The 23,723-nt window shown below is 48.9% G+C and overlaps 10 protein-coding genes across 10 annotated transcripts; 5 read left to right on the top strand and 5 right to left on the bottom strand.

Annotated features, from left to right (window-relative positions):
- Positions 1 to 517: 517 nt before the first annotated feature.
- On the bottom strand, positions 518 to 3,637 carry MGYG_07228 (hypothetical protein; the record flags this gene model as incomplete). Its single annotated transcript, XM_003171181.1, has 3 exons — positions 518 to 2,937; positions 2,997 to 3,209; positions 3,283 to 3,637. 3 exons carry the CDS (start codon positions 3,635 to 3,637, stop codon positions 518 to 520), a joined length of 2,988 nt encoding a protein of 995 aa, XP_003171229.1.
- Positions 3,638 to 4,338: 701 nt separating this feature from the next.
- On the bottom strand, positions 4,339 to 6,359 carry MGYG_07229 (hypothetical protein; the record flags this gene model as incomplete). Its single annotated transcript, XM_003171182.1, has 2 exons — positions 4,339 to 5,880; positions 5,943 to 6,359. The coding sequence occupies 2 exons, from the start codon at positions 6,357 to 6,359 to the stop codon at positions 4,339 to 4,341; spliced, it is 1,959 nt and encodes a 652-aa protein (XP_003171230.1).
- Positions 6,360 to 7,136: 777 nt separating this feature from the next.
- MGYG_07230 (hypothetical protein) lies at positions 7,137 to 8,177 on the top strand (the record flags this gene model as incomplete). The annotated part of the gene is made up of 1 exon (XM_003171183.1): positions 7,137 to 8,177. The coding sequence occupies one exon, from the start codon at positions 7,137 to 7,139 to the stop codon at positions 8,175 to 8,177; it is 1,041 nt and encodes a 346-aa protein (XP_003171231.1).
- A 151-nt stretch (positions 8,178 to 8,328) lies between these two features.
- On the bottom strand, positions 8,329 to 10,216 carry MGYG_07231 (chitotriosidase-1; the record flags this gene model as incomplete). Its single annotated transcript, XM_003171184.1, has 6 exons — positions 8,329 to 8,894; positions 8,963 to 9,050; positions 9,106 to 9,551; positions 9,649 to 9,744; positions 9,800 to 9,966; positions 10,044 to 10,216. The coding sequence occupies 6 exons, from the start codon at positions 10,214 to 10,216 to the stop codon at positions 8,329 to 8,331; spliced, it is 1,536 nt and encodes a 511-aa protein (XP_003171232.1).
- Positions 10,217 to 10,787: 571 nt separating this feature from the next.
- MGYG_07232 (hypothetical protein) lies at positions 10,788 to 12,625 on the top strand (the record flags this gene model as incomplete). Its single annotated transcript, XM_003171185.1, has 6 exons — positions 10,788 to 11,302; positions 11,428 to 11,671; positions 11,735 to 12,074; positions 12,148 to 12,280; positions 12,337 to 12,451; positions 12,605 to 12,625. The coding sequence occupies 6 exons, from the start codon at positions 10,788 to 10,790 to the stop codon at positions 12,623 to 12,625; spliced, it is 1,368 nt and encodes a 455-aa protein (XP_003171233.1).
- Positions 12,626 to 14,191: 1,566 nt separating this feature from the next.
- Positions 14,192 to 14,667, top strand: MGYG_07233 (hypothetical protein; the record flags this gene model as incomplete). Its single annotated transcript, XM_003171186.1, has 2 exons — positions 14,192 to 14,488; positions 14,563 to 14,667. The coding sequence occupies 2 exons, from the start codon at positions 14,192 to 14,194 to the stop codon at positions 14,665 to 14,667; spliced, it is 402 nt and encodes a 133-aa protein (XP_003171234.1).
- A 723-nt stretch (positions 14,668 to 15,390) lies between these two features.
- Positions 15,391 to 16,675, bottom strand: MGYG_07234 (hypothetical protein; the record flags this gene model as incomplete). The annotated part of the gene is made up of 2 exons (XM_003171187.1): positions 15,391 to 16,014; positions 16,067 to 16,675. 2 exons carry the CDS (start codon positions 16,673 to 16,675, stop codon positions 15,391 to 15,393), a joined length of 1,233 nt encoding a protein of 410 aa, XP_003171235.1.
- A 757-nt stretch (positions 16,676 to 17,432) lies between these two features.
- On the top strand, positions 17,433 to 19,376 carry MGYG_07235 (hypothetical protein; the record flags this gene model as incomplete). Its single annotated transcript, XM_003171188.1, has 2 exons — positions 17,433 to 17,610; positions 17,794 to 19,376. The coding sequence occupies 2 exons, from the start codon at positions 17,433 to 17,435 to the stop codon at positions 19,374 to 19,376; spliced, it is 1,761 nt and encodes a 586-aa protein (XP_003171236.1).
- A 388-nt stretch (positions 19,377 to 19,764) lies between these two features.
- On the bottom strand, positions 19,765 to 21,003 carry MGYG_07236 (hypothetical protein; the record flags this gene model as incomplete). The annotated part of the gene is made up of 1 exon (XM_003171189.1): positions 19,765 to 21,003. One exon carries the CDS (start codon positions 21,001 to 21,003, stop codon positions 19,765 to 19,767), a length of 1,239 nt encoding a protein of 412 aa, XP_003171237.1.
- A 708-nt stretch (positions 21,004 to 21,711) lies between these two features.
- MGYG_07237 (hypothetical protein) lies at positions 21,712 to 22,215 on the top strand (the record flags this gene model as incomplete). The annotated part of the gene is made up of 2 exons (XM_003171190.1): positions 21,712 to 21,902; positions 22,032 to 22,215. The coding sequence occupies 2 exons, from the start codon at positions 21,712 to 21,714 to the stop codon at positions 22,213 to 22,215; spliced, it is 375 nt and encodes a 124-aa protein (XP_003171238.1).
- Positions 22,216 to 23,723: the final 1,508 nt, after the last annotated feature.

Below are 23,723 nucleotides of genomic sequence, written 5' to 3' on the forward strand. Positions count from 1 at the left end.
GCCAGTTAAAGTATGAGCACGATTAAAAATATACCTATGTAAAAGATCCCCAGGGCCTAATCAACATGAACATAAAACAAAGCCACCTATTACCCCTGCCAGTAAGAAACCCTAAAGAAACCGTAGCATGCAGAATCATCAAGGACTGAACTAGTGCGGGATGGGCTGGAAAGTGTGAGAAAAAAAAAAGGGCCTTAAAGAAGAAAAGCAAACTTGGAACAGCAGGGTGGCCAGCTTCGAACGAAAGCAAGTTACTCCAGGGAGATGCAAAAAAGGGGGAAGGGGGTGGTGTTTCTTCAACAATCCAAAACCTTTGCAACAAAAAGGGAACAAGAAAAAAAGAGATAGAAAGAAGAGGATATCATAAAGTAAACGTCACGGGGGAAGAGGTATCAAAGGTGGAAAACAATCCTCATGGATACCCGGAGGAAAACACCGGGAAGTTGCAAAATAACGCCAGCCTCGGGTGAAAATAAGAGAAACCGTATAAACAACGTAGAGTACATGTTATCACTATTTATGACATATTGTTTCGCTGCTGCTGCTGCTGCTGATGTTGTTGTTGTTGTTGTTGTTGTTGTTGTTGTTGTTGTTGCTGCTGCTGTTGCTGCTGTTGGAAAGCATGCGCTCTGGCTATAGCCATTTGTGTGGCAGCGCGATTTTTTCCGGACTCGGCTTCCCTTCGCATGATATCATTAACATGGTTTTGAGCAATCTTGCCCAGCCCATTAACGTATTGTAGCTTGATATTAGGCGGGTAATTTGAAGGTGGGCCGTACTGAGGCATGACCCTCTGGGCCATCTCAGCCTGCAAACGCGCAAGATGATACTCATACAACTGCTTGTACTGGAGGCTGACCGCCATCTTTTGGCGGTTCTGACCGTTTGCAGCGGCAGCGGCAGCAGCCATGATTTGTTGCTGAGTCATTTGAGGCAATGGTCTTTGCTGCCCTTGTTGGGCGGCCTGCATCTGAGCTAGCTGCGCTTGAATGAGGCTGGATTGGTAAGAATTTTGCATCTGGGCACCTGGATGGCCTGGCTGCTGCTGCTGTCCTGCCATCATCTGTTGATGCATTCCTTGCTGTGCGAGGGTGTTCGCCTGGAATTGAGACATATGTTGCTGTGCAAGCTGTTGGTTATTGAGATTGCGCTGCGCTGCAAGTGCATTCTGTCGTTGCTGTATCATTTGGGGTGTCATCATCGTTCCGTTCATAGGCGGGTTGACCATTGCCTGCGTCATGACCGGCGTTTGGGCTATCGTGGAAACGTCGGGGCTAGGGTGAGCCATTCGCTGAGTTGGGGTGATATTTCGCATTACCGGAGTTCCATGCATTACAGGGGTTCCGTGTGTCATCTGGGGTGTGCCGTGGGCGCTGTGGCTCTGTTGGCTACGAGTGGCAGCCATTGGGTGACCCATAGGGGCTGGGTGGCCATGTTGCATGCTCGAGGAGGCTGCCATGGGGCTTCCTGCGCCTTGCGCAGAGCTGGTCATCGCCATGGGCACACCTTGGTTCATAACATGAGGCGAAGGAGCATGAGGAGTGAGGTTTCGAACAATGGGTGAAGAATGGGGAGCTTGCGAAGCAGATATGATATGTTGCTGCTGAAGTGTGACTGGGATGCCTGAATTCCCCTGGGACGTTGGCCGCATGTTATGAGAGGCGAGGAGTTGAGACTGGGCTTGTGCCTGAGCCTGCGCCTGAGCTTGGGCTTGGGCATGGGCATGGGCTTGCGCCTGAGCCTGAGCCTGAGCCTGAGCCTGAGCTTGAGCCTGAGCCTGAGCCTGAGCCTGTGCCTGTGCCTGTGCCTGTGCCTGCGCCTGCGCCTGAGCCTGAGCCTGAGCTTGAGCCTGTGACTGAGCGGCCTGTTGGGCATAGAGTTGCCGACGGGCATCGTCCTGAGTCTGGCTTTCCGCTTGACGTTGTTCAAATTGCCGACGCTTCTCTCGCTCGGCTTCCTGTTGTTGTCTTTTCGCGTGGTCCTGCTGTAGCTTTCGCTCGTGCTCTCTTCTAGCTCTTTCTTCGTGCTGGCTGCGGATATTTTCGAGGGTTTTGAATCTCGAGAATCTCGGCTCGAATGGAACAGCACCTCCATCTCCATCAACTACAGCCGATTTAGCAGCATTCGCACCACCTGAAATTGCCGGTTCGAGTCGTTCGTCCATGATAAGCATGAAGCGTTCCTCCGCGGCGGCCAAAGCTTCGTCGGCGGCAAGCTCTGCAACAGTGCGTCTTCTGGTCTTCGGCGAAGGCGGCTTGTGACAATGCAAAGGTGATTCTAGGAGTTTGAGGAGCCGTTGGCTAGCCTCTAGGCTGTCAACCGGTTCGAGATATAACGGAGGCGCAGTAGCAAGAATCAGCTTTGACTCAACTTCTGGAAGTTCATGTGGCTCAACCAGCATCTTCTGGCGCTTTGCTGGATGTCCCCGCTCCAAGGAGGGAGCGACTGCAGACAGCGGAGTGGAGGGTGGAGCAAGCGAGCTAGATGTTGAAGTGCGGGGGCCATTGAGCCCCTGAGATTGGCGTCTTTGAGAGGATCGAGGGTCAGGAATCATGGATAGGATAGTGAGCTCGGCTTGTAGAGAGCGTGGGGTAGGGTGTAAGACAGTGGTGAAAACCTTGGGCCCTGTAGTCGTTCCATTGGAGAATTCTGCGGACGAGGGTTGCTTCGCTTTAGGCTTGCTGGATTCCGAAACTTCGGTTGATTCGGAAGATGTAGCTGGCTGTGCAGCCTGGCCAGCTGCGGTAGATTGACTATTGGCGGCGTTGGCACTGGTCTGGCTCTGCTTAGGATATGGAACATAAGAAGAGGGTGTCATGTGTTCGTTGTAGTTATGGATGGAGAATGGAATAAGTTTCTGCCCGGATGACGCTTTGGTGACTGGGGCAGGTTCAGCGGAAGGGGATCTATGGTCAATAACTCGGACGATTAAGCACCCTAAAATATCACGTTAGTTCAATATGGAGTTTGTAATGCGCACTGCATATAAGGCATACCTTCATAGAACCGCACATTCCCCATAATAAGCTCTTCCATCATATCATGCGGCACTGTGCCATCCTTAAGATGTTCAATGACCACTTTCATTTCCGAGTTATACGGAAAGCTACCATCTTGCTTATCAAACCGAAAATGAGTTGGGTGAAGATGGATGGTCAAAGAAGGCGGAAATTTTGCAAATTTCTTCAAGATGTAAGTAGTAGTTTTGACTAGACTCAGTCGATGGCCTTTAAGTTAGCAGTGATATAACAGAGCCGCGCAAACGGGTACAAGGGTCCCCACCATATGGCTCTACAAGTTTCTTGGTCTGTTTACCGTCTGCGCCGCCATTAGCCATGGCATAGCGCCTAGTTGATGGACGCTGTAGCCGTGACGAAGGGTCCTGCGGTTTCTGCGATGTATCTCCGTTTACCTTCGCCACCGGCCGGCCACTGGTTCCATTCACCGCAGCACCAGATAGTGAAAAATCTCCAAATGGTTTTATATTTCCCACCCGGTTCGTAGAAGTGGAAACAGGCGAGGAACTCGTTTGCGCCGGCCGGGAGCTGTTGGCGCCAGACTGTACGAAGGCTGGGGGAGGGGGCCGCTTCATCTTGCCCGGATGTGCCATGGGCTTGGTCGAAACGGCGGTAGCCATAGATTCAGCAGGCAGCGAGCTACCTCCCGCTGGGTATTGACGACGTCCAGATGTTATGGAACAGTGGGAAACGCGCCCGATAGTCTAGGAACTGGATGCTCGGCTGCGATGCCGGACATGAGGGGACGGAGGTCTGGCGAGAGGCGCTGTTCGCGGGACGGCCAAACCGGGGAGCAGGCAGATATCAAATCGGAGACGCAGGCCGTCCAAAAGCACAGTCGGCGGAAGCACTACGGCAGCGCTGATGGCGGGTTGGACAGGCTGCCGGTCAGGATGAAGTCATGGAAGTTCGTGAGATTTCGATCTTTCTATCTTTCGTTTCGCTGTCGTTGTTTCCCTGCTTAGTAAGAAATTATGTGATATCATGAGAGAGTTTGATTAGTAATATTTATAATAAGCAGAGGCTCTTTTTCAACATCAAAGAAAATTTGAAGGAAGACAACATCAACAACATTCAAGAGATATCCAGCGAGGAGTGGGAGTGCTGTGAGACAGGGCTCCGGCGAGGCCGAGATGAGGTGTTGTGACCCAGAACTGATTGTTACTGAAGCATTGAGCGAGAATATACGGCTAATACCCATCCGCGAAGAAGCGAAAGAAAGGATGGTTTACAAGGAAGCCATAGGTTGAGTTGATCTATTCATTCGCAGATAGCAAAGCAATAATGGAGAAACCAGGCGCCATTTTGAATGGCAGAATACCTAGTCGTTGCCCTTACATCCGTCGGTGAAGCCGCCAGAAGAAAACGCTACCTTGTTGTTACTAAAGCACCTTGCTCGAACCCATATAGGTGTGTGGAAGGTTAGCTCCCACTTCATTTCATCCTTGTCCGGCTGGTCAAAGTACTTAAACTTGAAGGCAGTGACTCCGAGCCCAAGGCAGCCCTTTGCACTAGGCAGGATGGTCTGCCGCCCGGAGTCATATGTAGACCAGCCGGCGCCGTGAAGCTTGAAGTCGGAGTACACTCCTTTGTACCAACCCTCACAGCTTCCGTAGGGTTTCTTAATCGGTGGCCACGGTCTATTTTCACGCTTGACGTTGATCTCATACGTATATCCTCCCCTTACCCATTTCCCTCCGAATTTCCAGTTCATCGGGTTGTTGGCGTCGTTACCATCACATCCGTTGATAATCCGGTTGAACGAAACCAGGCAATCTTCTTTGACGTATTCTCGAGCATTATTTGATAACCTCAGCTCAAATGTATGTTCGTCTGGCGTACCTTCATGAAATGTCTGGGACTTGCTCCAGTTGATAGTATTGTCAGGGGCCTTGATGCCATTGCAGAATGTTTTATAATTTTCATTCATTCTGTCTGGGTTCGTATAACCCTTACGGCCTTCATCCTGCCAGCACGTGAACTCAGATTTGGTAGAGCAAAATTCCTTCAGCAACCCAAGCTGTCTTGAGCGCAAATATACCATTGTCTCAAGTGCGAATGCACTGATTGTCTCATGGCCTTTCTCATTTGGATGGAAAAATTTCCCCCACCGATCCGGCAAGCCAAACCCAAACGTCAAGTCCAAACCGCCGTCGCCCGGACACCCAGGAGGGTCGGGTGCCCTTGCACCAAGTTTATGCAATACCTCGTTTCGTGGATCGGCTGATTTATATAACAAGGAGTTATATATACTTTCCATTTCGAGTTTTTGCCTTTTCTCTTTTTCGTTTGTGTCAGATTCATCGCGCCTGGTTACGAGAAGTTCCAAAAATGATCGTTTATGCGTGTCAGGTTTGAAAAAGTGAAGCTCTGTCGTTTTTGGGTCCGGGTAGTAGCCTGTGGAACCTGGCTCACAGAATTGTCCTGAAACCTCTATTGGCCATGGGCCCCAGTCTGACGTTGCGATAGAATAACCAATTTCTGAGTCCTCTGATATCTCTTCTACAACCTCCTGAGTTGCCTTGTTGATATGCTGTACTAAAGTGTTGAACTTCTTCCGTCTCTCGATGGTCAGCGGCAAGGTGTTAAAAAACATCCCGGGGAACCAAAATGCTGATGGTACTTGTGGAAAAGACCATGACTGCTCTTTTGTGCATCCTTCGTCTTCAATATTGAAAAACTGGGCATATTTATTGAAAACCACGATGCCATCTTTCTGCATTTTATCATTAAGCGCCTTGAGAATACTTTTCAAATTCGGTTTTAGGATTGTGTCAATGTTCAGCTGTGCCTTGTCCAGAACTGCCTGGCACGATTGCTCCGAGTAAAACGGCAGAAAGATGCAGGTAGTGATGATCTTTGACTGCAGCTACATGTCAGTTCTAGAGATCTTTCATTCACGGACTTCGTCACCGCAGAATTTACCAGACATAAATCATTCCCTCCAGCCGTCAGGACAACCAAGTTCAAGTCCCCCTTTAGCGCCTTTGCTTGCTCGTATATATGAACTGATCGATCGCCACTACATGCGATGTATTGAAAGTCCTGCACTACGGATCCGAAGAGCCTGTTGAGAACCGCAGGGTATGCGAGATCATATCGTGAACAGCTTCGGTCACTTTTGCTCTGCGAATATGGTCTTCCAGCTCCTATTCCTGCGGTGAAGCTATCGCCAATAGCAGCCCATCTTTTCACCCATCCGAAATCTGCGGCATCCTTTAAATCTCGAGTTTTCAGGGGTGATTCCGGCTCGGTGACTGCCCAGCCATAGTTATGGCCTCCTATTGCATAAGCATTGACAATGCCTGTTAATGCTGTGATAGCCAAAACAACCTTATCCATAGTGCTGGTATTTGTTGCCGAAACCAAATTAAATGGCCTGCTTCCTGAGACGACTATAAATACTGAGGAGCAATACAGCTTAACTATAAAGTATTTGCCGCCTGAAGGCGACAAACGGCTATTGCGGTACTTACGAGCAAGTATAACTTTGGCGCTGTGTTCCCCGACAATGGTAAAGGCCCAAAAATTACCTATGAATTTCAGCTCAACATATCCCTCATGTGTTGGATATCAACTACACCTAAAAAAGAAGGGAAGAAAGAAAGAAAGAGATAAAGAGACAGCTATAATATCGAAATGTATTATAGCTTATCCATTAAATATATACCCCATGCTGCAATACCTGCATTACCTATAAAACACTGTTATAGCTGCCGTAGCTGGAGCTTGGCGTGTGGATATAGATTATCCATTCGCGTTTGCAGTCGGAACTGATATATACAATATCACTAATATCAGAGAGGGCGACTTTCGACCGATTCGAGGCTCTCCTTTGTTCATCTATGATGTAGTACAGCGAGGCTTTGCTGTCCAGACACCTGGTACCCAACATCGCCCGCCCATAGCAACGAAACTGGCCTCCTGTAGTTACAACGCTTTTTTTCAGGCGAAGTTAATGGTAGTGTCGCGACAAACGCCGTACTGCACTTTACGCTTTATGACCGGATCCAAATGGAGTGCCAAATTTTATAAAGATGCAATAGTGCTTAAAGCTCAGTGAGGTTGTTTGCCTACCTACGCATGTTATCCATTGGGCATTCATCGCGGTTACCAGCCATGATTATCAAAGCTACCTTGCTACTCCTATGCTACATTTTCGCCTCAATATCAAATGCCGGGAACCATTTATGGGAGAACGCTCGGCATAGTATAGGAGCCAATAATGCGAGTCAGTCTCTTCCTAAACGCTGGGCAACTATTAATCCAGCATTGGGCACCTTTAATCTGTGGCCAGATAAAACAGTTACCTTCGGCTTCGCAGACAAGAGGTCAAAAGAAGCCCTTGGGCCGTGGATTGTTGCAGCAATGGAGATATGGTACGCTGCAGGGCTTCCCAGGGATTTCAAAATGATTGAAGTTTCAAAGAAAGAAATGAAAAAGAATCGAGCCAATACCCTAAGCATAAAATTCACTAGGAAACCGGCTTTATATGCAACACCGGGAATACCACCAAAAGACGAAAAGAACAGAATTAAAGGGCCAACAATGATTTTGAACCTGAGAAGGGATGTTGGGATGCTAAATATTGGTGCCAACATCGCTCACGAGATCGGGCATGTCTTTGGGTTAATGCATGAACATCAGATCTCTGCCTTCTGGGGAACTCCCGGACATTCCGAGCCGCTATTTAAATTCAACTGCGCAAATCTGAAAGACTACAAGAAAATGACATATCGTTTAGGCCATCTAGATCTTCAAAAGGCGTGTTCGGACCGTGCCACTGCTATTAAACATAGATTCAGTGCTTCAGAATATCTTCCAATTCGCTCTACCATCATCCGCACACCAAGGGTCCCGGCTGTACCAACTTATGACGATGTTGACTGGGATTCTATTATGCTATACCCTAGCGGCTCTGGGGCTTTTTCTCCTGCTGGTACTGGTCCAGAAAATGACCTACGGAAAAGCGTCTTGTTAAAAGCCAACGGAGAGAAAATCAAGCCGAATCTCGCCCCAAGTGAACAGGATATAAACGCCTTGATAACTCTTTATGAAGTGACAACCAATACTCCGCGACCAAATCTGCTTAACAACCCGTCAAACCCGGCATACGCTAAATTTAAGGAGGAGTCGACCAAGAATACAAAGTGTGACTAAAGATGCTTCTCGTTTTTTGGTTGCTGGAGCATTGCTCTATGCCGAAGTCGACTGGGGAGCTTTTGAAGTTGTCTTACATTGTAGCAAGCGTGCCAATTGAGAGATCAAATTTAATAACCAAATAGCGAAATCAGAGAGCCTAGTATATATTTTATAGCTCCTCTTTTCCAGGCCAAATTGTCCCTAGGTCTGACCCTATGAATGATTGAGACCCTTCGAAAACCTCCATTTTCGTCTTGTTCATGGCAGCTCCCAAAGCATCTATCAAAGTCCCATCGTCTAGATCAATGGCCCAGACCATAATACCCCCGAGACAGCGCTGATTTGCATAATCCATCTTGATCTTTAGTGTTTGTTCGTCATCCCAGCTGACCCACTGATCATTGTCCCAGGTAATTATTTTTGCTGCTGCCTCAGAGTTCATTTTAATAGAGGCGCCTTGAGAGATGACCTTTTTGATTTCTCCAGCCGATAATACCCCCGAAGTTCCCGTGCATTCGCCTCCACGAGCTCCAGACTTGAACTCACAGCCAGGGTCCAAGCAATTCCGGTCCTTCATTGTGAAGCTTCGACCGTAAAATCCCAGACCCATTACCACCCGAGCTGGATTAATATTATTACGCCAGAGAATTTGTAAGGCCATGTTAATTTCTGTAAGGTTTGTGTGAGCATATGCATATGATCCTATAGATGTGACCCCAGCGTCCCACGTCCGGTCTAGAAGGTTTAGCATGGTGTTAGTAGAGAATAGACATGTATAAAGGGATGCTACGTGAGTGGCCTACGGATATCGTATGTCATGACATTAAACCAATCCACGTGCGGTTCAAGGTTCACGATATCAAAGCCTCGAAGATACCAATAAGATGCTGGCTAAAGACACGGTTAGTTATGCCATTATACACCATTAAAATCGAGATAAACTGACCAAAGTGATTGTGAGACCGAATTTCCGCCCAGTCTGGTTTAACCGCTGCCTGAGTCTTCTTAGAAACGTGACAAAGTTTTTGAAGTCTTCGGGTTTTCCCGCTCGATCGTCTGCTACTGGATATTCCCAATCAATATCAACTCCATCGAATCCATTGTTCAGCATAAAAGTAATAAGGGATTCAAAAAATGCATCTTGTCTAGACTTAAATGCCGCCAAATCGGAGAAAGTAGTTCGGGTAGGCCCTGGATCATTCATGGCCCAGCCTCCTATGGCAATCCAAACCTCCAGATCAGACTGCCTGTCTTTTAGTGCCGTTACTCTCTGGTAAAGTGAGCCAGTTTGAGGGTCTATTGGAGCAATACGGAAAGTATGTGGATCAATTAACGCAAATGCAAAGTTGATATGGGTATAGTAGCCTAAAGGGATATCCTCTGGCTTCATGACTATGGCATATCAATACCCAGTTCATATAGCGTTAAGAGAGGCGGCCATGACTAGCATGGCTGAACTTACCTCCGCAAGGCCGCTGCAAGTTCTAACCTTCATAGTAGCCAATTATTCTTGAATAGGCGGTTTTACTATTCCCACAATTCGGAGACGTAACTACAGCACCCCCACAAAACTCGGGAGTAGTTCCTATGAAGACGCTGTTAGATCGAGAGTGGTATAGTTATAGCATGAGTATGCTTACCGCAGAAGCCAAACTTGCTGCAACACACATTTAGGGGACGTTTTTCGGAGCTTGACCACTTCTTCCCCCATCCAGGATCACACTCGCTTTTCGAGTCGCACGAAGATGTGCATCCTGGGCCACAAAACTTGGGCCCTAAGCCGCAGACTCCGTTGCCTTTGCGGTCTCTAGTCGGTCGAAATTAGTGGTCGATAACCAACTATGAGCCTATCTTCAGAATTCAAAGGATGGAATTACCACTTACAGAGGGCCACAGCATCCTAGTTTGCACTTTCTCGTAGCCGTGCATATATACTCTTTAATACCACTCGGGGATTTGTCGTCGCTACCGACAGCAGGGCTAGGCGAAGCAAAGCCAAAGAGAGTTGAAGTATATAAGAGGGAAAAGACGAGAAAGCTGGGTTTGCACGGGTTCATGTTTGGATCTAGGGTGTTGTAAAACTTTTCGCCGCTCCACTGATCCAGAGGTATTCAATTGCAGCTAAAGGGGGGGATATATGTGTTCTTCCCCCCTTAGAGCTATCCAGACGCCAGAATGGTTATAAACTCCCCTTTCTTATGCCTGTTAGGTAGCAATGATACTATACGCGAGTATCTCTTGACCAGATCAAGCTAATTTTCATGTATACCTCACCTTTCTTTTCTCACACCAACGGACAATTTTTATTATGTACCATCAACAATATAGGTCCCATCACGGCAGGGTCTACATTTCCTCGCGTTGGAACATGAGACGAGTAGCGATCGCGACGAGGGCTGCACCGGGGTGGAACCGCGAAGGCCGAGCCAAATCTCGTGGAATTATTCATCGCACGTTTGGTCGTTTGCTGTAGAGGAGCCGCCCCGAAGATGACCTCAAGTTGTGTTTAGGAATCATCTTCAATAAATTATGATGAGGCATACGAAGTCCCCGAGGCAAAAAGGTGAAAAGTGTCCCTACCAGTTGTCGCCTTCCGGTAGCAAGCCTTGTTCATAGTTGGCCATTAGAATGAACTGCTGCGTTTTTATCCTCCTCCTATGGGTAGGTATCGCCCTGGGAGAGCAGCCTGTTAGCCAAACCACCTTCGCCCCAAAGCCTATTGAACTCGGGGAGACTTCGCCTGCTGGCCCTACAAAATCCAGGACTGCCCAGAAGTGTCATAGATGGCACACCGTCCGGAAGGGAGATACGTGTCCCATGGTCGAAGGTACCTATGGAATCTCACACAATCAGTTCCTAGAGTGGAATCCATCAGTTCCAAAGGACTGCTCCCAAGGTTTCTGGGTGGGATATTCATACTGCGTTGGAGTGAGCGACCATCCAGTGTTTGCCACGCCTATCGAGACGAATTCTATAAATTCGACTACGATAACCGCGAGCAAAACTACCATCACATCAACGTATTCAATCAGAAATCCAGTCACGTCGGAAAGGCTGACTGTCTCACCGGTGAAACGATATGGCCGCCGAAAAGGACCCAGCCCGGACAACCTTCATATTGCAACAAGTGGTACCTTGTTAGGGTAGGCGATACGTGTAATATTATCCAAATCCTTCACGGGACATCAATGACACTCGAAGAACTGTGAGTCGGTTCCTTTTCCTTGCGGCATCACGGTCCCTAATACTTTCTTCATATTTCATATAGCCATCAGTGGAATAAGGGGCTCGGAGATGACTGCTCGGGCCTCTATGTCGGCTGGTGGGTATGTGTCGGAATCCAACCCAGGACCTCCTTGAGTCTCTTTTATCCAGTTGGATCAACCATATCTTATCCAGAACCTACAAGATACACGCCAATGACGACTTCCATAGACACAGCAGAGTTTACGGCGTCTCCAACCCAGCCAGGCTTCGTACTGGGCTGCCAGAAGTTTTATCAAGCAAGGCCGGTAGGTGGGCAGCCTAGAGCAAAACCTATTACCAGGTAACTGACTTTTACTGGGATCAAACAGGGTGATACGTGCCCCAAGGTCCTTTCTCAGTTCGGATATATCACTGAACAACAGTTCCTGGGGTGGAATCCAGCGCTGGGTAAAGATTGCTCTGGTCTCTGGGCTGGCTACTGGTATTGTGCTGGGGCTTTTTCTGAAGAGAACTTGCCCCAGCCTCCAACGGTAACAACAACCCCTTCGCCAATACAAAGGAATTCTGTGAGCAACTGCGTAGCTTGGTATCAGATGACATTGAGCGATACTTGTGAATCTATAACTATCATGTTTGGCGCCTTTTCCAGGGGAGATTTCATCTCCTGGAACCCAGCAGTCCAGGAGAATTGCTCAAATATCAAGGTCGGTAGTTTTTTTTTCTTCTGTGTGTTAGCTCATGAAGTCTGGTATAGCCATACATGCTGAAGGCACATAGGAAGGGTACTGGTATTGCGTTGCAGTGCCGGGAACACCACGATCCCGGACCATGTCAGCCCCAGCGAGTCCGACCGCTACTAATCCGACACAACCAGGATTCCCATCGAATTGCCGTAAGCGTTGGCTTGTTTCTGAGTAAAGTCTCCAACATATCTAGCCTCTTTGAGAGCTCCGTCTAACTCTTTATGTAGGTCGGAAACATGTAGCATAATCCTGAAGTTCACGGGGATTACTTTAAGTGATTTTCTCCGGTGGAATCCAGCAGTGGGATCCAAGAGTTGCGATAACCTGCTTCCTGGGTATGAGGTATGCGTAGGGGTAGTATCATCGAAAAGATGAAATAGGTGATAAACAGCTCCATCGATAATTGGAAGTGTGTTTAAGGTATCCCATCCTATATCTGACATATGTATAATGATATGATCTCGCAAAACTGATGCGACAGGGATTCTGTTGCAGCAATTTCGGGACCAACCTTAAAACCCCCCTCCTCCAAAATTCGGAGCCCATCCCTGGCATTAGCCAATCCCGTATTAACCACCTGCGTAGCAAGAGACATGGAGGTACCGGGCGAGGGGATATTTTGAAGTTGACCATATAATTATCTGTCTGGCGGTAGGGAAGGTAGTTTGCGGGTATAGCGAATAATACTCCAGTATCATTTTTGTGGGTTGGACGTACTCCGTACGTACATGGTTTACTAACTGGTGGGAAACCAGGTTAACTAGCTAGTAAGTAGTTATAGGTAGCTACAAGCTTGATAGATATGCTGAGAGGTGCGGCGACGCATCACCACTGAGCCGCGGTATCGTCAAGAAGGCGACGGCATGAGGAATATAATTCACAAAACTGCCAGATTGAGGCTATCCTCTGACGTGGGTGAAACTATGAAAAAGATGGGTCCAAGAGTTATGCCCATCGTTCGAGTGGAACTGGGGAAAGATGCGCAAGTCAGATAGCTGGTTCGTTAGTTAAATATACGAGCGAGCCGCCCCCGTGTTTGCGCATCACTTATGGTGAAACGTGCCCGATGATCGCCTTTTTGGGACAGGCATGAAACTCCCATTCTCCTTTCTTGGATAGGTTGCTGTATATCGTAGTATACCCGTGGGTATAGAAGGGAGCTTGATATCGGGACTGGAGTGCATGAAAGCCGGAGAAGATAAAGGTCCAATTCCTCGATTGTGGCGATGGAAGGTGAGCTCTTTGGGATTTGTAGGAGATAAAGATACCCCGATTCTCCCGATAAAGAACGCCGCGGCTTCGGAGAGAGCACCTGAATCGGCCTTTGAATACCCAGGTCGATGTTGCACGACCCTGTTGCTAGACGCTATCACTATTAACTAGATCCCGAAGAAACAGCCGTGATCGCGGGGGATCACTCGGTCCCACGGATGGAGACGTTTGCACCCACAGAGGCCCCTATCTGCCGCGCAAACTCAATTTTTTACCCGCTATCATATGCTCATATGCACCGTTTTTCAGCATAACCGCTCAGAAAAGCTAGTATTCCGCGGCAACATAGGCTCAACTTTGGATACCTGCTTGGTCTCATCTCTGGTTAGTGGGTCAGGACTGTGAAGAAATATCCGGTTAAGCCAATCCACTTGACATAACCCGCGACAAGTCTGCACATGGCGCCGGCGATAGGCTCAGCCCAATTCAGGGACAGCTGTGAAAATCTGGAGATCAGTCTTATCCCTCATCGGCCAGACATGTGAATATATCCCCTGCCTACCAGTATGTGGAGGTTAGATATGAGACATAAACCAAACCGTCCAGATAAGACTGTATCCCCCAGCCAAGTCGGCACTCCGTAATCGGACGACAGGAGGAGGAAGACGGTCTCAGCAAGACAGAAGATGGGGTTAAAGGATTCGAGGAAAAGGCATAAAAGGGCTGAAGTGCCCTCGAAGTTGGCCATTTTCTCTCTCACGCTTTGATCCAATTCATCCGCACATCAGCCAGCTTCCCTTCACACTTTCCGTACTTTCTGTACTTTCATCTCTTTTCTACCCCCTGTATAACGTCAAGGGCTCTCTCAATATGCAATTCAAGGCCCTCATTCTCTCTGCTTTCATGGCCGGAGCTGCCATGGCTGCTCCCACCAACACCAACACCAACGGCATATCCTCAAAGGCTGTGGGAAACCCAACTACCCCAGGAACTTCAAGCTCTGCCGGCGCTCCTAGTGTCGCTGGTTCCGGCCTTCCGGGCTTTCCAGGTCTTCCTCCACCTGGCTCCGCTCCAAACTGCGAAGAGCTAGCCAAAAATATCGCCTCTTGCGCCGCAAAGGGGGAGTGGGTTCAGATCCTTATCTGTGCTGGGACTAATGCTCCAACGGTATGTTGTTCATTCTTCTGTATTGGAAATGTATTCCTGGCGTGAGTTTCTGACAATGATGTTTCCCATGATAGGCTTGCGGGTGCTACCAGGAGCTTCCAAAGGGTGAAATCATGCTCCCTGTCATTGACCAGATCTGCGAAATCATTGCTCCTGGTAACGACTCCAGCAAAGCATAATTGATTGCACCGGGGCCGTCCCAAGACTATATTTCTCCTTTTTATTCTCAGTTATTTGTCGATTATTTCTGGGGTTCAGGCGTGGAGCTGGAGTGTTTTTCTGTGTATACATATAATTAGCAAATCTACATGCGCATGGCGAAAGCAATAGGGCTAATATGAAGGCATCATTCTCGGTATGAATTTCCCTACTTGATCACGATAAATCCAAGCCATATGGTATATTTGCACTGTTCAGGCGTGGAGAAAGGAGACAAAGTTGAAATACCGGACTCAGCACAAAACACGCGACGGTATCTTGAGGAAAGTGCCAAGGTTTCCAGAGGTTCAAGGGTTGCAAAAATGGACTCAGGGAGTACACGGGAGATATCTATGAGTCAATCAGTATAAATGGTTTTTTGATATAAGAAATATGTTCGTTGGACCAATTATTTATAGATAAATAGCTAGTAGATAGCTGCTAAACGTATACAAAAAAGATCCTCACCAGACGACTTGCTGAAGCGCACGCAGGCTATGTACGAATATGTGCAGCCCAGTTTAGCCCAGGCATATACGGGATGCCAGAGCTCATCGGGAGGGACCTGAAAGATGACTGAGGGTTAAGTCAAAAGACGAAGGATAGGGGAAAATGGGAGAAAAGGAAGCCAAATTGATATATCGTGAAACATGAACGCCGCAGAAACCGAGAGGAAAAATTACCACCGTTCCGTCATACTAGGATCATTCGTGACCGCAAACCCGTCGTTTCCATTCCTCGCCAATCCGGACTCCGTCAACGACAGTGATTCGTTTGCCGAGGCCAGTGACACCCTCTTTCTGCCACCACCGTTCTCCCTTGTCAGCAACGGCGGATTCGTCTTCACTATCGACGAGACCACCTCGCCCACCTTCGTCACCTATAACCACAACAACCTGGCGGACCCATCCAGAGATCTGGTTGACGCTCTCTCCGATGTTACCAGTGAGGCTCTCCTGGATATACACGATCTCAGGAGAAAGATGGCGGAGAATGTGAACATGGCCACCAGGCGTGCTGAATGGCATAATCATCGTCTCATTGTCCACGATTGCCTGGGCCTGAGTATAAAGAGTATGGTAGAGAGAGGTAGGTTGCTGGGGTTCGTCGGATGTTGGGTCGGGGTCAACGGCAGTGAGAGGCATGATCTCACCAGACTCTGCGCCAGCAGCCTCTTCAGATGCAATGTTGGAATAGGAAGAAGTTATCGACAGCGTTGGCCTAGATAAGCCTACGGCACCAGAAGGATGTACACCTGGCGCATAGATGAGGACGAAAACGCGAGCCGTTTCGGGTTCAATATACTCAGGAAGGTGCGCTAGGATTGACTACGGGGACAATGTTAGCGGGATTTAGCTGGTATAAGATCTATAAACTTACAGCATGACCCGAGACATGCTCGTCGATCTCCGAATCAGGCAGAACGGAAGATACCACGATGGCAACCGTCTTGACCTTTTTCGGCCCTTGACGTGACTGGGAGGTACCTGTGGCATCAGTGGGCAATGCGCCAGGCATAGACTGGCCCTCGCGAGATGCGTCGGGGGCGGCAGCCGGCTCGTGGTTCCGCGGGTGCTGCTGGTCGTAATCGTCATACTCACTTCGTTCTTCTTCGCGTATAGATGATAAGGCACCTCCGACCATAGCACCCGCAGCAGTGACGCCTGCAACAACCGACCGGCTTGCGCCATCAAAAAGCTGTTTCGGGCTGGGAGTTCGACGCCAGGCGCCCTGAAAACGAGATATCACGCTGCCATCGTCAGTGGCGGTTGTGGCACCCCTCGAGTAGTTATCCCCGGTCCCGGGGTCCATGGTGATGGGCGCATTATCATCATGGTAGCTCAATCCCTCATCATCATCGTCACTCTGGCGCTCACTCCATACCCAAGCTGCGAGTCCGGCTGTCGCTACTCCAACGGTGACCACCAGCGGCACCCAGTACCCCAGAGCGGACCGTCCAGAGGAGCGCCGGCGGCTGAATTCCGACATGTGGTGTCAACAGTCGCTTTTCTCGTGAAGTTAGCTGCGCCTCCTAAGCATCACGGTCTCTTTATCAATGCAGTGGGTGGTATCCGTATCGCTCCGTGACAGCAAGTAACACCGTTGATGTTGGCTATCGACGTTGAAGCTGAAGTAAATAAACAAGATCGAGATACGAAGTCCAACCTCGGGACTTTGCTTATGTCATCATCAAAACATGTGACTAATACTGATGAATATTACTAATAAATTAGTAATGTTATTAAGTAATGGCTTACTAAGCAGGAACCACCAAAGCAAAAAAAAAGGTGACTCAAAAGTAACGAACGAAAGAAAACAAGAGAAGAGAAACACAAGAAGCAGAGGAAGAAGGAATATTTTATAGTAAAAAGAGAGGAGAAAGAAAAAGAAAGATTAGCAGATTAGACCCGGAGATGGACTCTGTTCTTGCATAGGCGACTGCGTTAGGACTGGAACTAGGGCGAGACATGGACGGTTCAAGCTCGACATCCCGCATTTGCATCAAACATCGTCAATATCAAGCCGGACTCGCTGTTACATCCATCGGGAGCGCCAGTGTCACTGCATAGCTGCTTCACCGGGGGAGATAGAAATTCACTCTGGCCTGAGACATATCTCACTCAATACCTCCTTTACCAGGACTATACAATAGAGCATAAACGAAACCTATACCAATAAACCACATACATTCTCGGTTGATCACAAGAGATACCCCGCCGAGCAAAGGAATAAAACATCTACTATCATGCCTCACCTAGGCCTGCCACAGACAGGCTTCCAGGCCCTGATCCTCTGCGGACCAGGAGCCTCGCTGAATACATTCACGTCTATCCCGGAGGAGTTCCCAAAGGCGTTGGTACCTGTTGCAAATCGGCCGATGGTATGGTACCCCATGGACTGGTGTTATCGCCTAGGAATTACCAGTATGTTCCTCCCTTGATATTGAACATCATTTATTGCTTTCTTGTGCGGTTATCCTGGATGATATTTATTACATGCATTGCATTGTTATTGTTTTATGAATTTTTTGGTCGTAAAAGTTTGTTTCGTAGCGTGTTGCACCCGCATTATTCTTCTCATGTTTGCCTGCTTACCCGTCGGTGTAGATGTCACGCTCATCACCTCGCCTACCAGCCAGTCAGTCATGAAGACTGCTCTATCACAAAACCCTCATCTCACATCTATCCAGTTCCCCACACCTACACTGCTGGCTCCCGCGGACCTTTCTCCTACGACTGGAACTGCGGAGCTCCTTCAACTGCCCGAGGTCCAGGCATGCATAAAAACAGACTTTATAGTTCTCCCCTGCGATTTGATATGTGATATGCCCGGGCAGTCCCTCCTAGAGGCATGGATGATGACCCAGGGCTCACTCGACGGGACAGCCGGTGGCGCATCCTTATTGCCTGGATCATCTAGTCTTCTCGGATTTGCAGGAGAAAAGGCTGGACGAAGAGGTGGTCTTGGTGTCTGGTACCCCTTGCCCACAGGCGAGGAGAAAATCAAGGATGAAGTGCCTGACTTCTTGGTCACTGCCCCCTTGAGTGGGGATGAAGCACCTGCTGTCAAAGGGTCTCCTGCGACTCCTGCTTCGGTACGCGCAGGCCTGCATAGAATTGCATACACCATGCCAATGGACACGTTAAAGGACTCGATAGAGGAGAAAAAGGCACTCTTTATTCGGTACTCACTGCTCAAGCAGCATGGACGAATCAAGATCCTCAATGGTTACCGTGACGCCCACATCTACTTCTTTCCATACTGGGTCAAGGAGATGGCTCAACGTAATGAAAAGTTCCAGAGCATCAGCGAGGACCTCCTTGGCTGGTGGGCGAAGGCAGGCTGGCAAAAGGGGTTGGCTGCCAAACTCGGCATCCAGGACCTTTTTCAGTCACCGGAAAAGAGCGAAGAAGTGAAAGCAGGTGATCCTGCAAATAGCCACATTGAGGAGGAAATCGACCTTTTGGGCATGAGCACAACCAAATTCACGCGTGAATTCGATACCCAGACGCGCGCCATCCCTACAAGCCTTGCCAGCAGCTTCCATGCGGCTGACGACCAGGCTGAGGGCTCTTCCGCAGCCGCCGCAGATAAAATAAACACCCCTCCACTCCTCGGCTACGTGGCACCATCCAAGCCATCAATGCCGCTCATCCGACGAGTAGACAACTCCGCCTTACTTCTATCAATATCACTCCGTCTAGCCAAGCTCGACGCCATCAGCGATACACATCCTCCCAACACAACTACACTTTCCCCTCTAGCCCACACCAACAAGATCGCCTACCCACCCGGCCTCGCACAGCGCTGCACGGTGTCAAAAGCAGACTGCCTACTTGCAGAAAACGTCACGGTGGAAGAGAAATGCATTATCAAAGAATCTGTCATTGGCGCAAACTGCCACATCGCGACTGGTGCGAGGCTGACTAGGTGTCTACTCATGGACGGGGCGGTGATAGGCGAACGATGTCAGCTTGTAGGCTGCATCATCGGGAGAAGAAGTAAGCTTGGCCGAGACTGTGTGCTGAAGGACTGTGAGGTGCAGAATGGAAACATCGTCCCTGATGAGACGGATGCGAAGAATGAGAAGTTTATGGTTTTCGAGGGGCTGGAAGATGACATGTCTGTTACTGGCGAGGGGGGCATGGAGACGGGGTTTGATGGAGGGGATGTTGATATGCAGGGGTAGGTTAAACCACCTTCTCTAATTGCTAGCAACTAAGTAAGTAGATGGATTCATTGTCCCTTATGATGGGTAGTTCTACAAAACAGCGATGCTCAAAATGTAAGAAGAGAAGTTGATTTCAAATTTAAAAGAAGTAAAAAATGAAATAAAAAAAACAACATGTATCAGACTAGCTATTGTGTTCTTCACCCGTCCATCTCCTTCCAATGATCATTCCATCTTCCACTAGCCAGGTCAAAATGCAGAAAAAGTAGGTATTCAACAAAGCCATGCGCCCCATTCTCCTGGTCCATGCCACATATCGCAGTAACGGATTTAACTCCCAAACAACGCCGTTTTGTTTCAATCCTAGTGGGGGTGTCCATGCACAAACAATAAAGTCGGCTGCATCCTAGATGTTGGACGGCCCAACCTCGGCGGTCGGAGCGAGAGAAAAAGGTCCGATTGTTTTAGTGTCGGGGTCGACGCCCTTTACGCTCTTTTCCGCAGCAGCAGCAGCAGCAGCAGCAGAAGTAGGAGGAGCCGTTTTGGTAGCTGTAGTATCAACAATGTCGGTAGTTGCAGTGTCGTCTGCCATTGGCTGGTCAAGGGCGCCAAGGTTAGAATTATCGCTAGCTGACGCACTCCCAAGCGAGATCTTTGGACCCCCTAGGTCCGGGAACACCTGATAATCACTACGATGGAAGTCAGGCTGACGCATCTTGGTGGGTTGAGGGGTAGTGTAGTCTATTTCTTCTTCCTCGTCTTCCTCATCGTCGGGAAGATAGCCGTCTTCATCTTCTTCATCTAGAAACTCGCGAAGGGTCCCGTTTCCGCGCCAAGAGATGGGTAGGTCGAGTATGGCGGAAGCTGCTTCAACAAAGGTTTCGTGGCCGCGGGCGCCTGGCGTAGGGCTAAGTTCACGTGAAGTTAGGCATCTGGTGAGAAACAGTCTGTCTTCAGGGGTTCCGGGACTCAGAGACATCTCGTTGCAGCTACGGCTGAAGAATGAGGGGGACGGGGTAGTCTGCTCGGTGACTGTATCATTGTTGTCTGAGCAGGTAGATGCAGAAGTAGGAGCTGGAGCAGCAAACGGACAATGAATGTCTGCTTCATCTAGGCTAGTCACGTAGTCTCCGTATCCCGGGTGTGTGTGAGTCTGTTGTTCCAAGGGGTCCCATCCGGCAAAGTAGTTGATAGGAGACGGGTACATGTAGTGGGATCGAACGGGGGCTTCAAGCTGGATAAACTCGATAGTGTTCTGTAGCTGCGGTGGCGAGAGGGCACTGCGGCCTGTCAGGGCGTCAATGGGCTCCTCTAGTGGACTAAAGGAGATGATGTCGTCCTGGATGCCCAGCATGTCGCTGTAGATGGCCGGGTCGACCATCTCGACATCGAAGCTGGGTTCACACATGTAGTCTTCAAAAGGGGGAGCCAGCGCGTTCACTGCCGCTGGTTCGTCCATGTTTGAGCAACGCTGGTTTTTGTTAGAGAAGCGTAGGCCCATGTACTCGTAGTCTGTGCAGTCGAGGCAAATCTGGTGGCAAGGGATTTGTCTGGAAGGGGCAGAGCAGTCGGGTCTTCCACAGGGCAGGCCTTGGGCGTACTGGACGTGGCCGCACTTGTAGGTGATGGAGTACGCGTTGCACATTGCGGGTAAAAGAGAGAGAAAGAAAGAAAGAGGTCGAGGACTGAAAGCTGAATGTTCTTGTCCTTTTATACCTCGTAGTCTGTCAACGTGAATGATGGTTCCAGGGTGGTGAAGGAGGAACAGTGAATATTGACAGAGAAGAGTGTGTAATGAAGAAGAAGAAAGAGAAAAAGAAGGAAGAAGAGGATGAGTCTTCCGGCGTTTGTTTACCTTCCATCTTGTCCTGTTCATGTTTTTCTTTATCTGCCGAGAGAGGAGTCACGGTTGGTGTCCTGTGTCCATGTTACTCTGGCGATATCTACATCGGGTGATATCAGCGGTAGTAGCAGCGGTAGTCTCACAGACATATCAAGACATGTTCCTATAAGAAGATAGAGCAGGCTATCTAGAATAGGCACCTGCTATATGTCTACCTAGAGGTATAGATCAATGGTGTAGATGTAGGTTGGAGCCAGGCAATGTCCTAAAGGAGGAAGGATCCTGGGAGTAAGTCACTAGAGGCACCAACACCTTTATATCACTATAAAGTTATGAGGCCCTAATTGAATGTAGAGTATCATGTCTATAAGCCATGATACCCCAAAAGATGCTCTTTATCCCATTACTGCTAATTCTCTTATTATTTTCATCTTCATCTTCATCTTCATCGTCTTCTTCTTCTGCCTCGAAGTTTTCCTTCGACGACGTTGAAGATGACATAATCAGGACATGTCTTACATAATCAAAACAAAACTAAAAGAAGAGAAAAAGAGAACGACAACGCTTGATGGTCCAGAGCTGGAGGATGAAGAGAGAGAAGAAGAGATGGAGGGGGGAGAGGAGAGGAGAGAATATGATACATGTCTCTTGATGGAGGTCGCGGAGTACAGCCTTCTCTTCCTGCGCCGTCCGAGTCGAAGGTACAACGCTGGGGCTTAACACCGGGCTGGCTAACTAAAGCATGCGATGCAGCAAGGCGGATCTCAAGCCAACATCTCACGACCGAAGCTAGCTAGCTTACTCCGTACTTGGTTGGCCCATCTCGCTAGATTATCTGGCCGAGGTCGACCGCGTGAGAGAGAGCGAGAGAGCGAGAGAGCGAGAGAGCGAGAGAGACAGAAAAAAAAACACGAACATGCAGCGAACGAACGAGGAGCGAGAAGGGCCCCGAAGAGCAAGAGAGGAGGAAGAGGGAGGAAGAAGAAGACGAGAGCCCACATTGCTCGTGCATAAGATTCGGCTCGTTGCTTTTTCTCAGGAACTCCCCTTTGCCATTAAAGTCAAGGTGTAAAGTAACCAAACTACGGATACAAGAGAGGGCGAGGGAGCAGGCCAATCACGTCGCAGCGGCCGGTAGAGCGTTCCGATAACTACGGGCTGGCGAGGCAAACAAAGAAAAGAGAGGGCGGGAAAGGGGAAAAGGGACGAAGGTAGAAGAAGAGGAGGAAGAGGAAGAAGATGGGTAATATTTTTATAAAAAGTTTTCATGCAGGAGGGAAATAGTTACGGGGTACAGCATCATCCTTAAAGGCGACGGGAGAGGGAGAGAGAAGGTAAGAAAGGTGAGAGAAAGGGAAGAAAAGGGGAGGAGGTGAGTACTCCAGACTCGCTGGGGGCGAAGCTGAGACAACACTCGTATCCTCCGAGAGAATGCGTTTGTGCGTATGGAGAATGTGAGTGTGCGTGTGTGCGCGTGTCTGTGTGTGCGGGAGAGAGAGGCGGATGAGCAGGCAGAGGAAGGGAAAAGGGAAAAGGGAAGAAGAAGGTACCTGCTCTTTTGTTCATGCATGCTCCGCAGGTTCGAGGAACGAAAGAGCGCTGATCAGGGTATACCTAGGTACCTAGGTAGCGTGGTAGTGAGAGAGACACCGTCGCAGCACATCATCAGCCATCGCCATCCAGGGAAAGCGAGGAACTGCGACGGGATGTCCATAACGGTCTACCTTATCCAGACGCTTTACCCTCTTTATCACGGACACATCCCGTCTAAGGACGTCTACCACCGCTCTCTTGTTCTTGCTCTCTCTCCCTCTCTCGAGCCCTGTCCCCAGGTGGTTAATAACTCCCTATCCCGACTAGCTAGGGGTTGAGACACGACGCTAGGCTAAGTTAAATTGCTTGCATCAAGTTAAGATCAGGGAGGGTGGAGTCGCGTAGGGGCGTCCGGATGATCTTATGATAGAAAAGAAAAGAGGGAAAAGGGAGGAAGAACGCAGCGAGGATACAGCGAGGATGCAGAGAGCGAAAGAAGCAAAGAAGAAAAGAAGATCGATGGCTTGCGTGGGATGGGGATGGGGATGAATATGTACGGAGTACTCCTAGGTAAGTCACTGCCTACCCCTGTCGAGGCCTCACAAGACGTCAAACATATACAAGCATAAAAAAAAGAAGAGGAGAAGAGGAGAAGAGGACAATATAATGCAACTGTTGGAGTGGAGCAGTGGATGCGTACATTATACTATGGAGTATCGTTACTTATACTCCGTACGCTGAGAGATGGAGAGAGAGAGAAAGAGAGAGCCAGGGGTTGAGGATGGAGGCTGCTGCCCTTTTTATATATGTATTACGGAGTATGCGTAGGTCATCAGCAGCAGGAGGAAACTTCGAGATGTCTTACTTGAGGTCTCGAGGCTCCTCTCGCTCCCTTCTTCTCTTCAAGGACTTCTATCTATCCCTTCTTCTCCGTATCTATCTCGTCTTTCATCTCGTCTACCGTCTATACTAGATCTACTGCTACCTCC

The sequence above is a fragment of the Nannizzia gypsea genome, genomic scaffold, assembly GCF_000150975.2.
Source record: "Nannizzia gypsea CBS 118893 supercont1.6 genomic scaffold, whole genome shotgun sequence".
NCBI classification, from domain to species: domain Eukaryota; kingdom Fungi; phylum Ascomycota; class Eurotiomycetes; order Onygenales; family Arthrodermataceae; genus Nannizzia; species Nannizzia gypsea.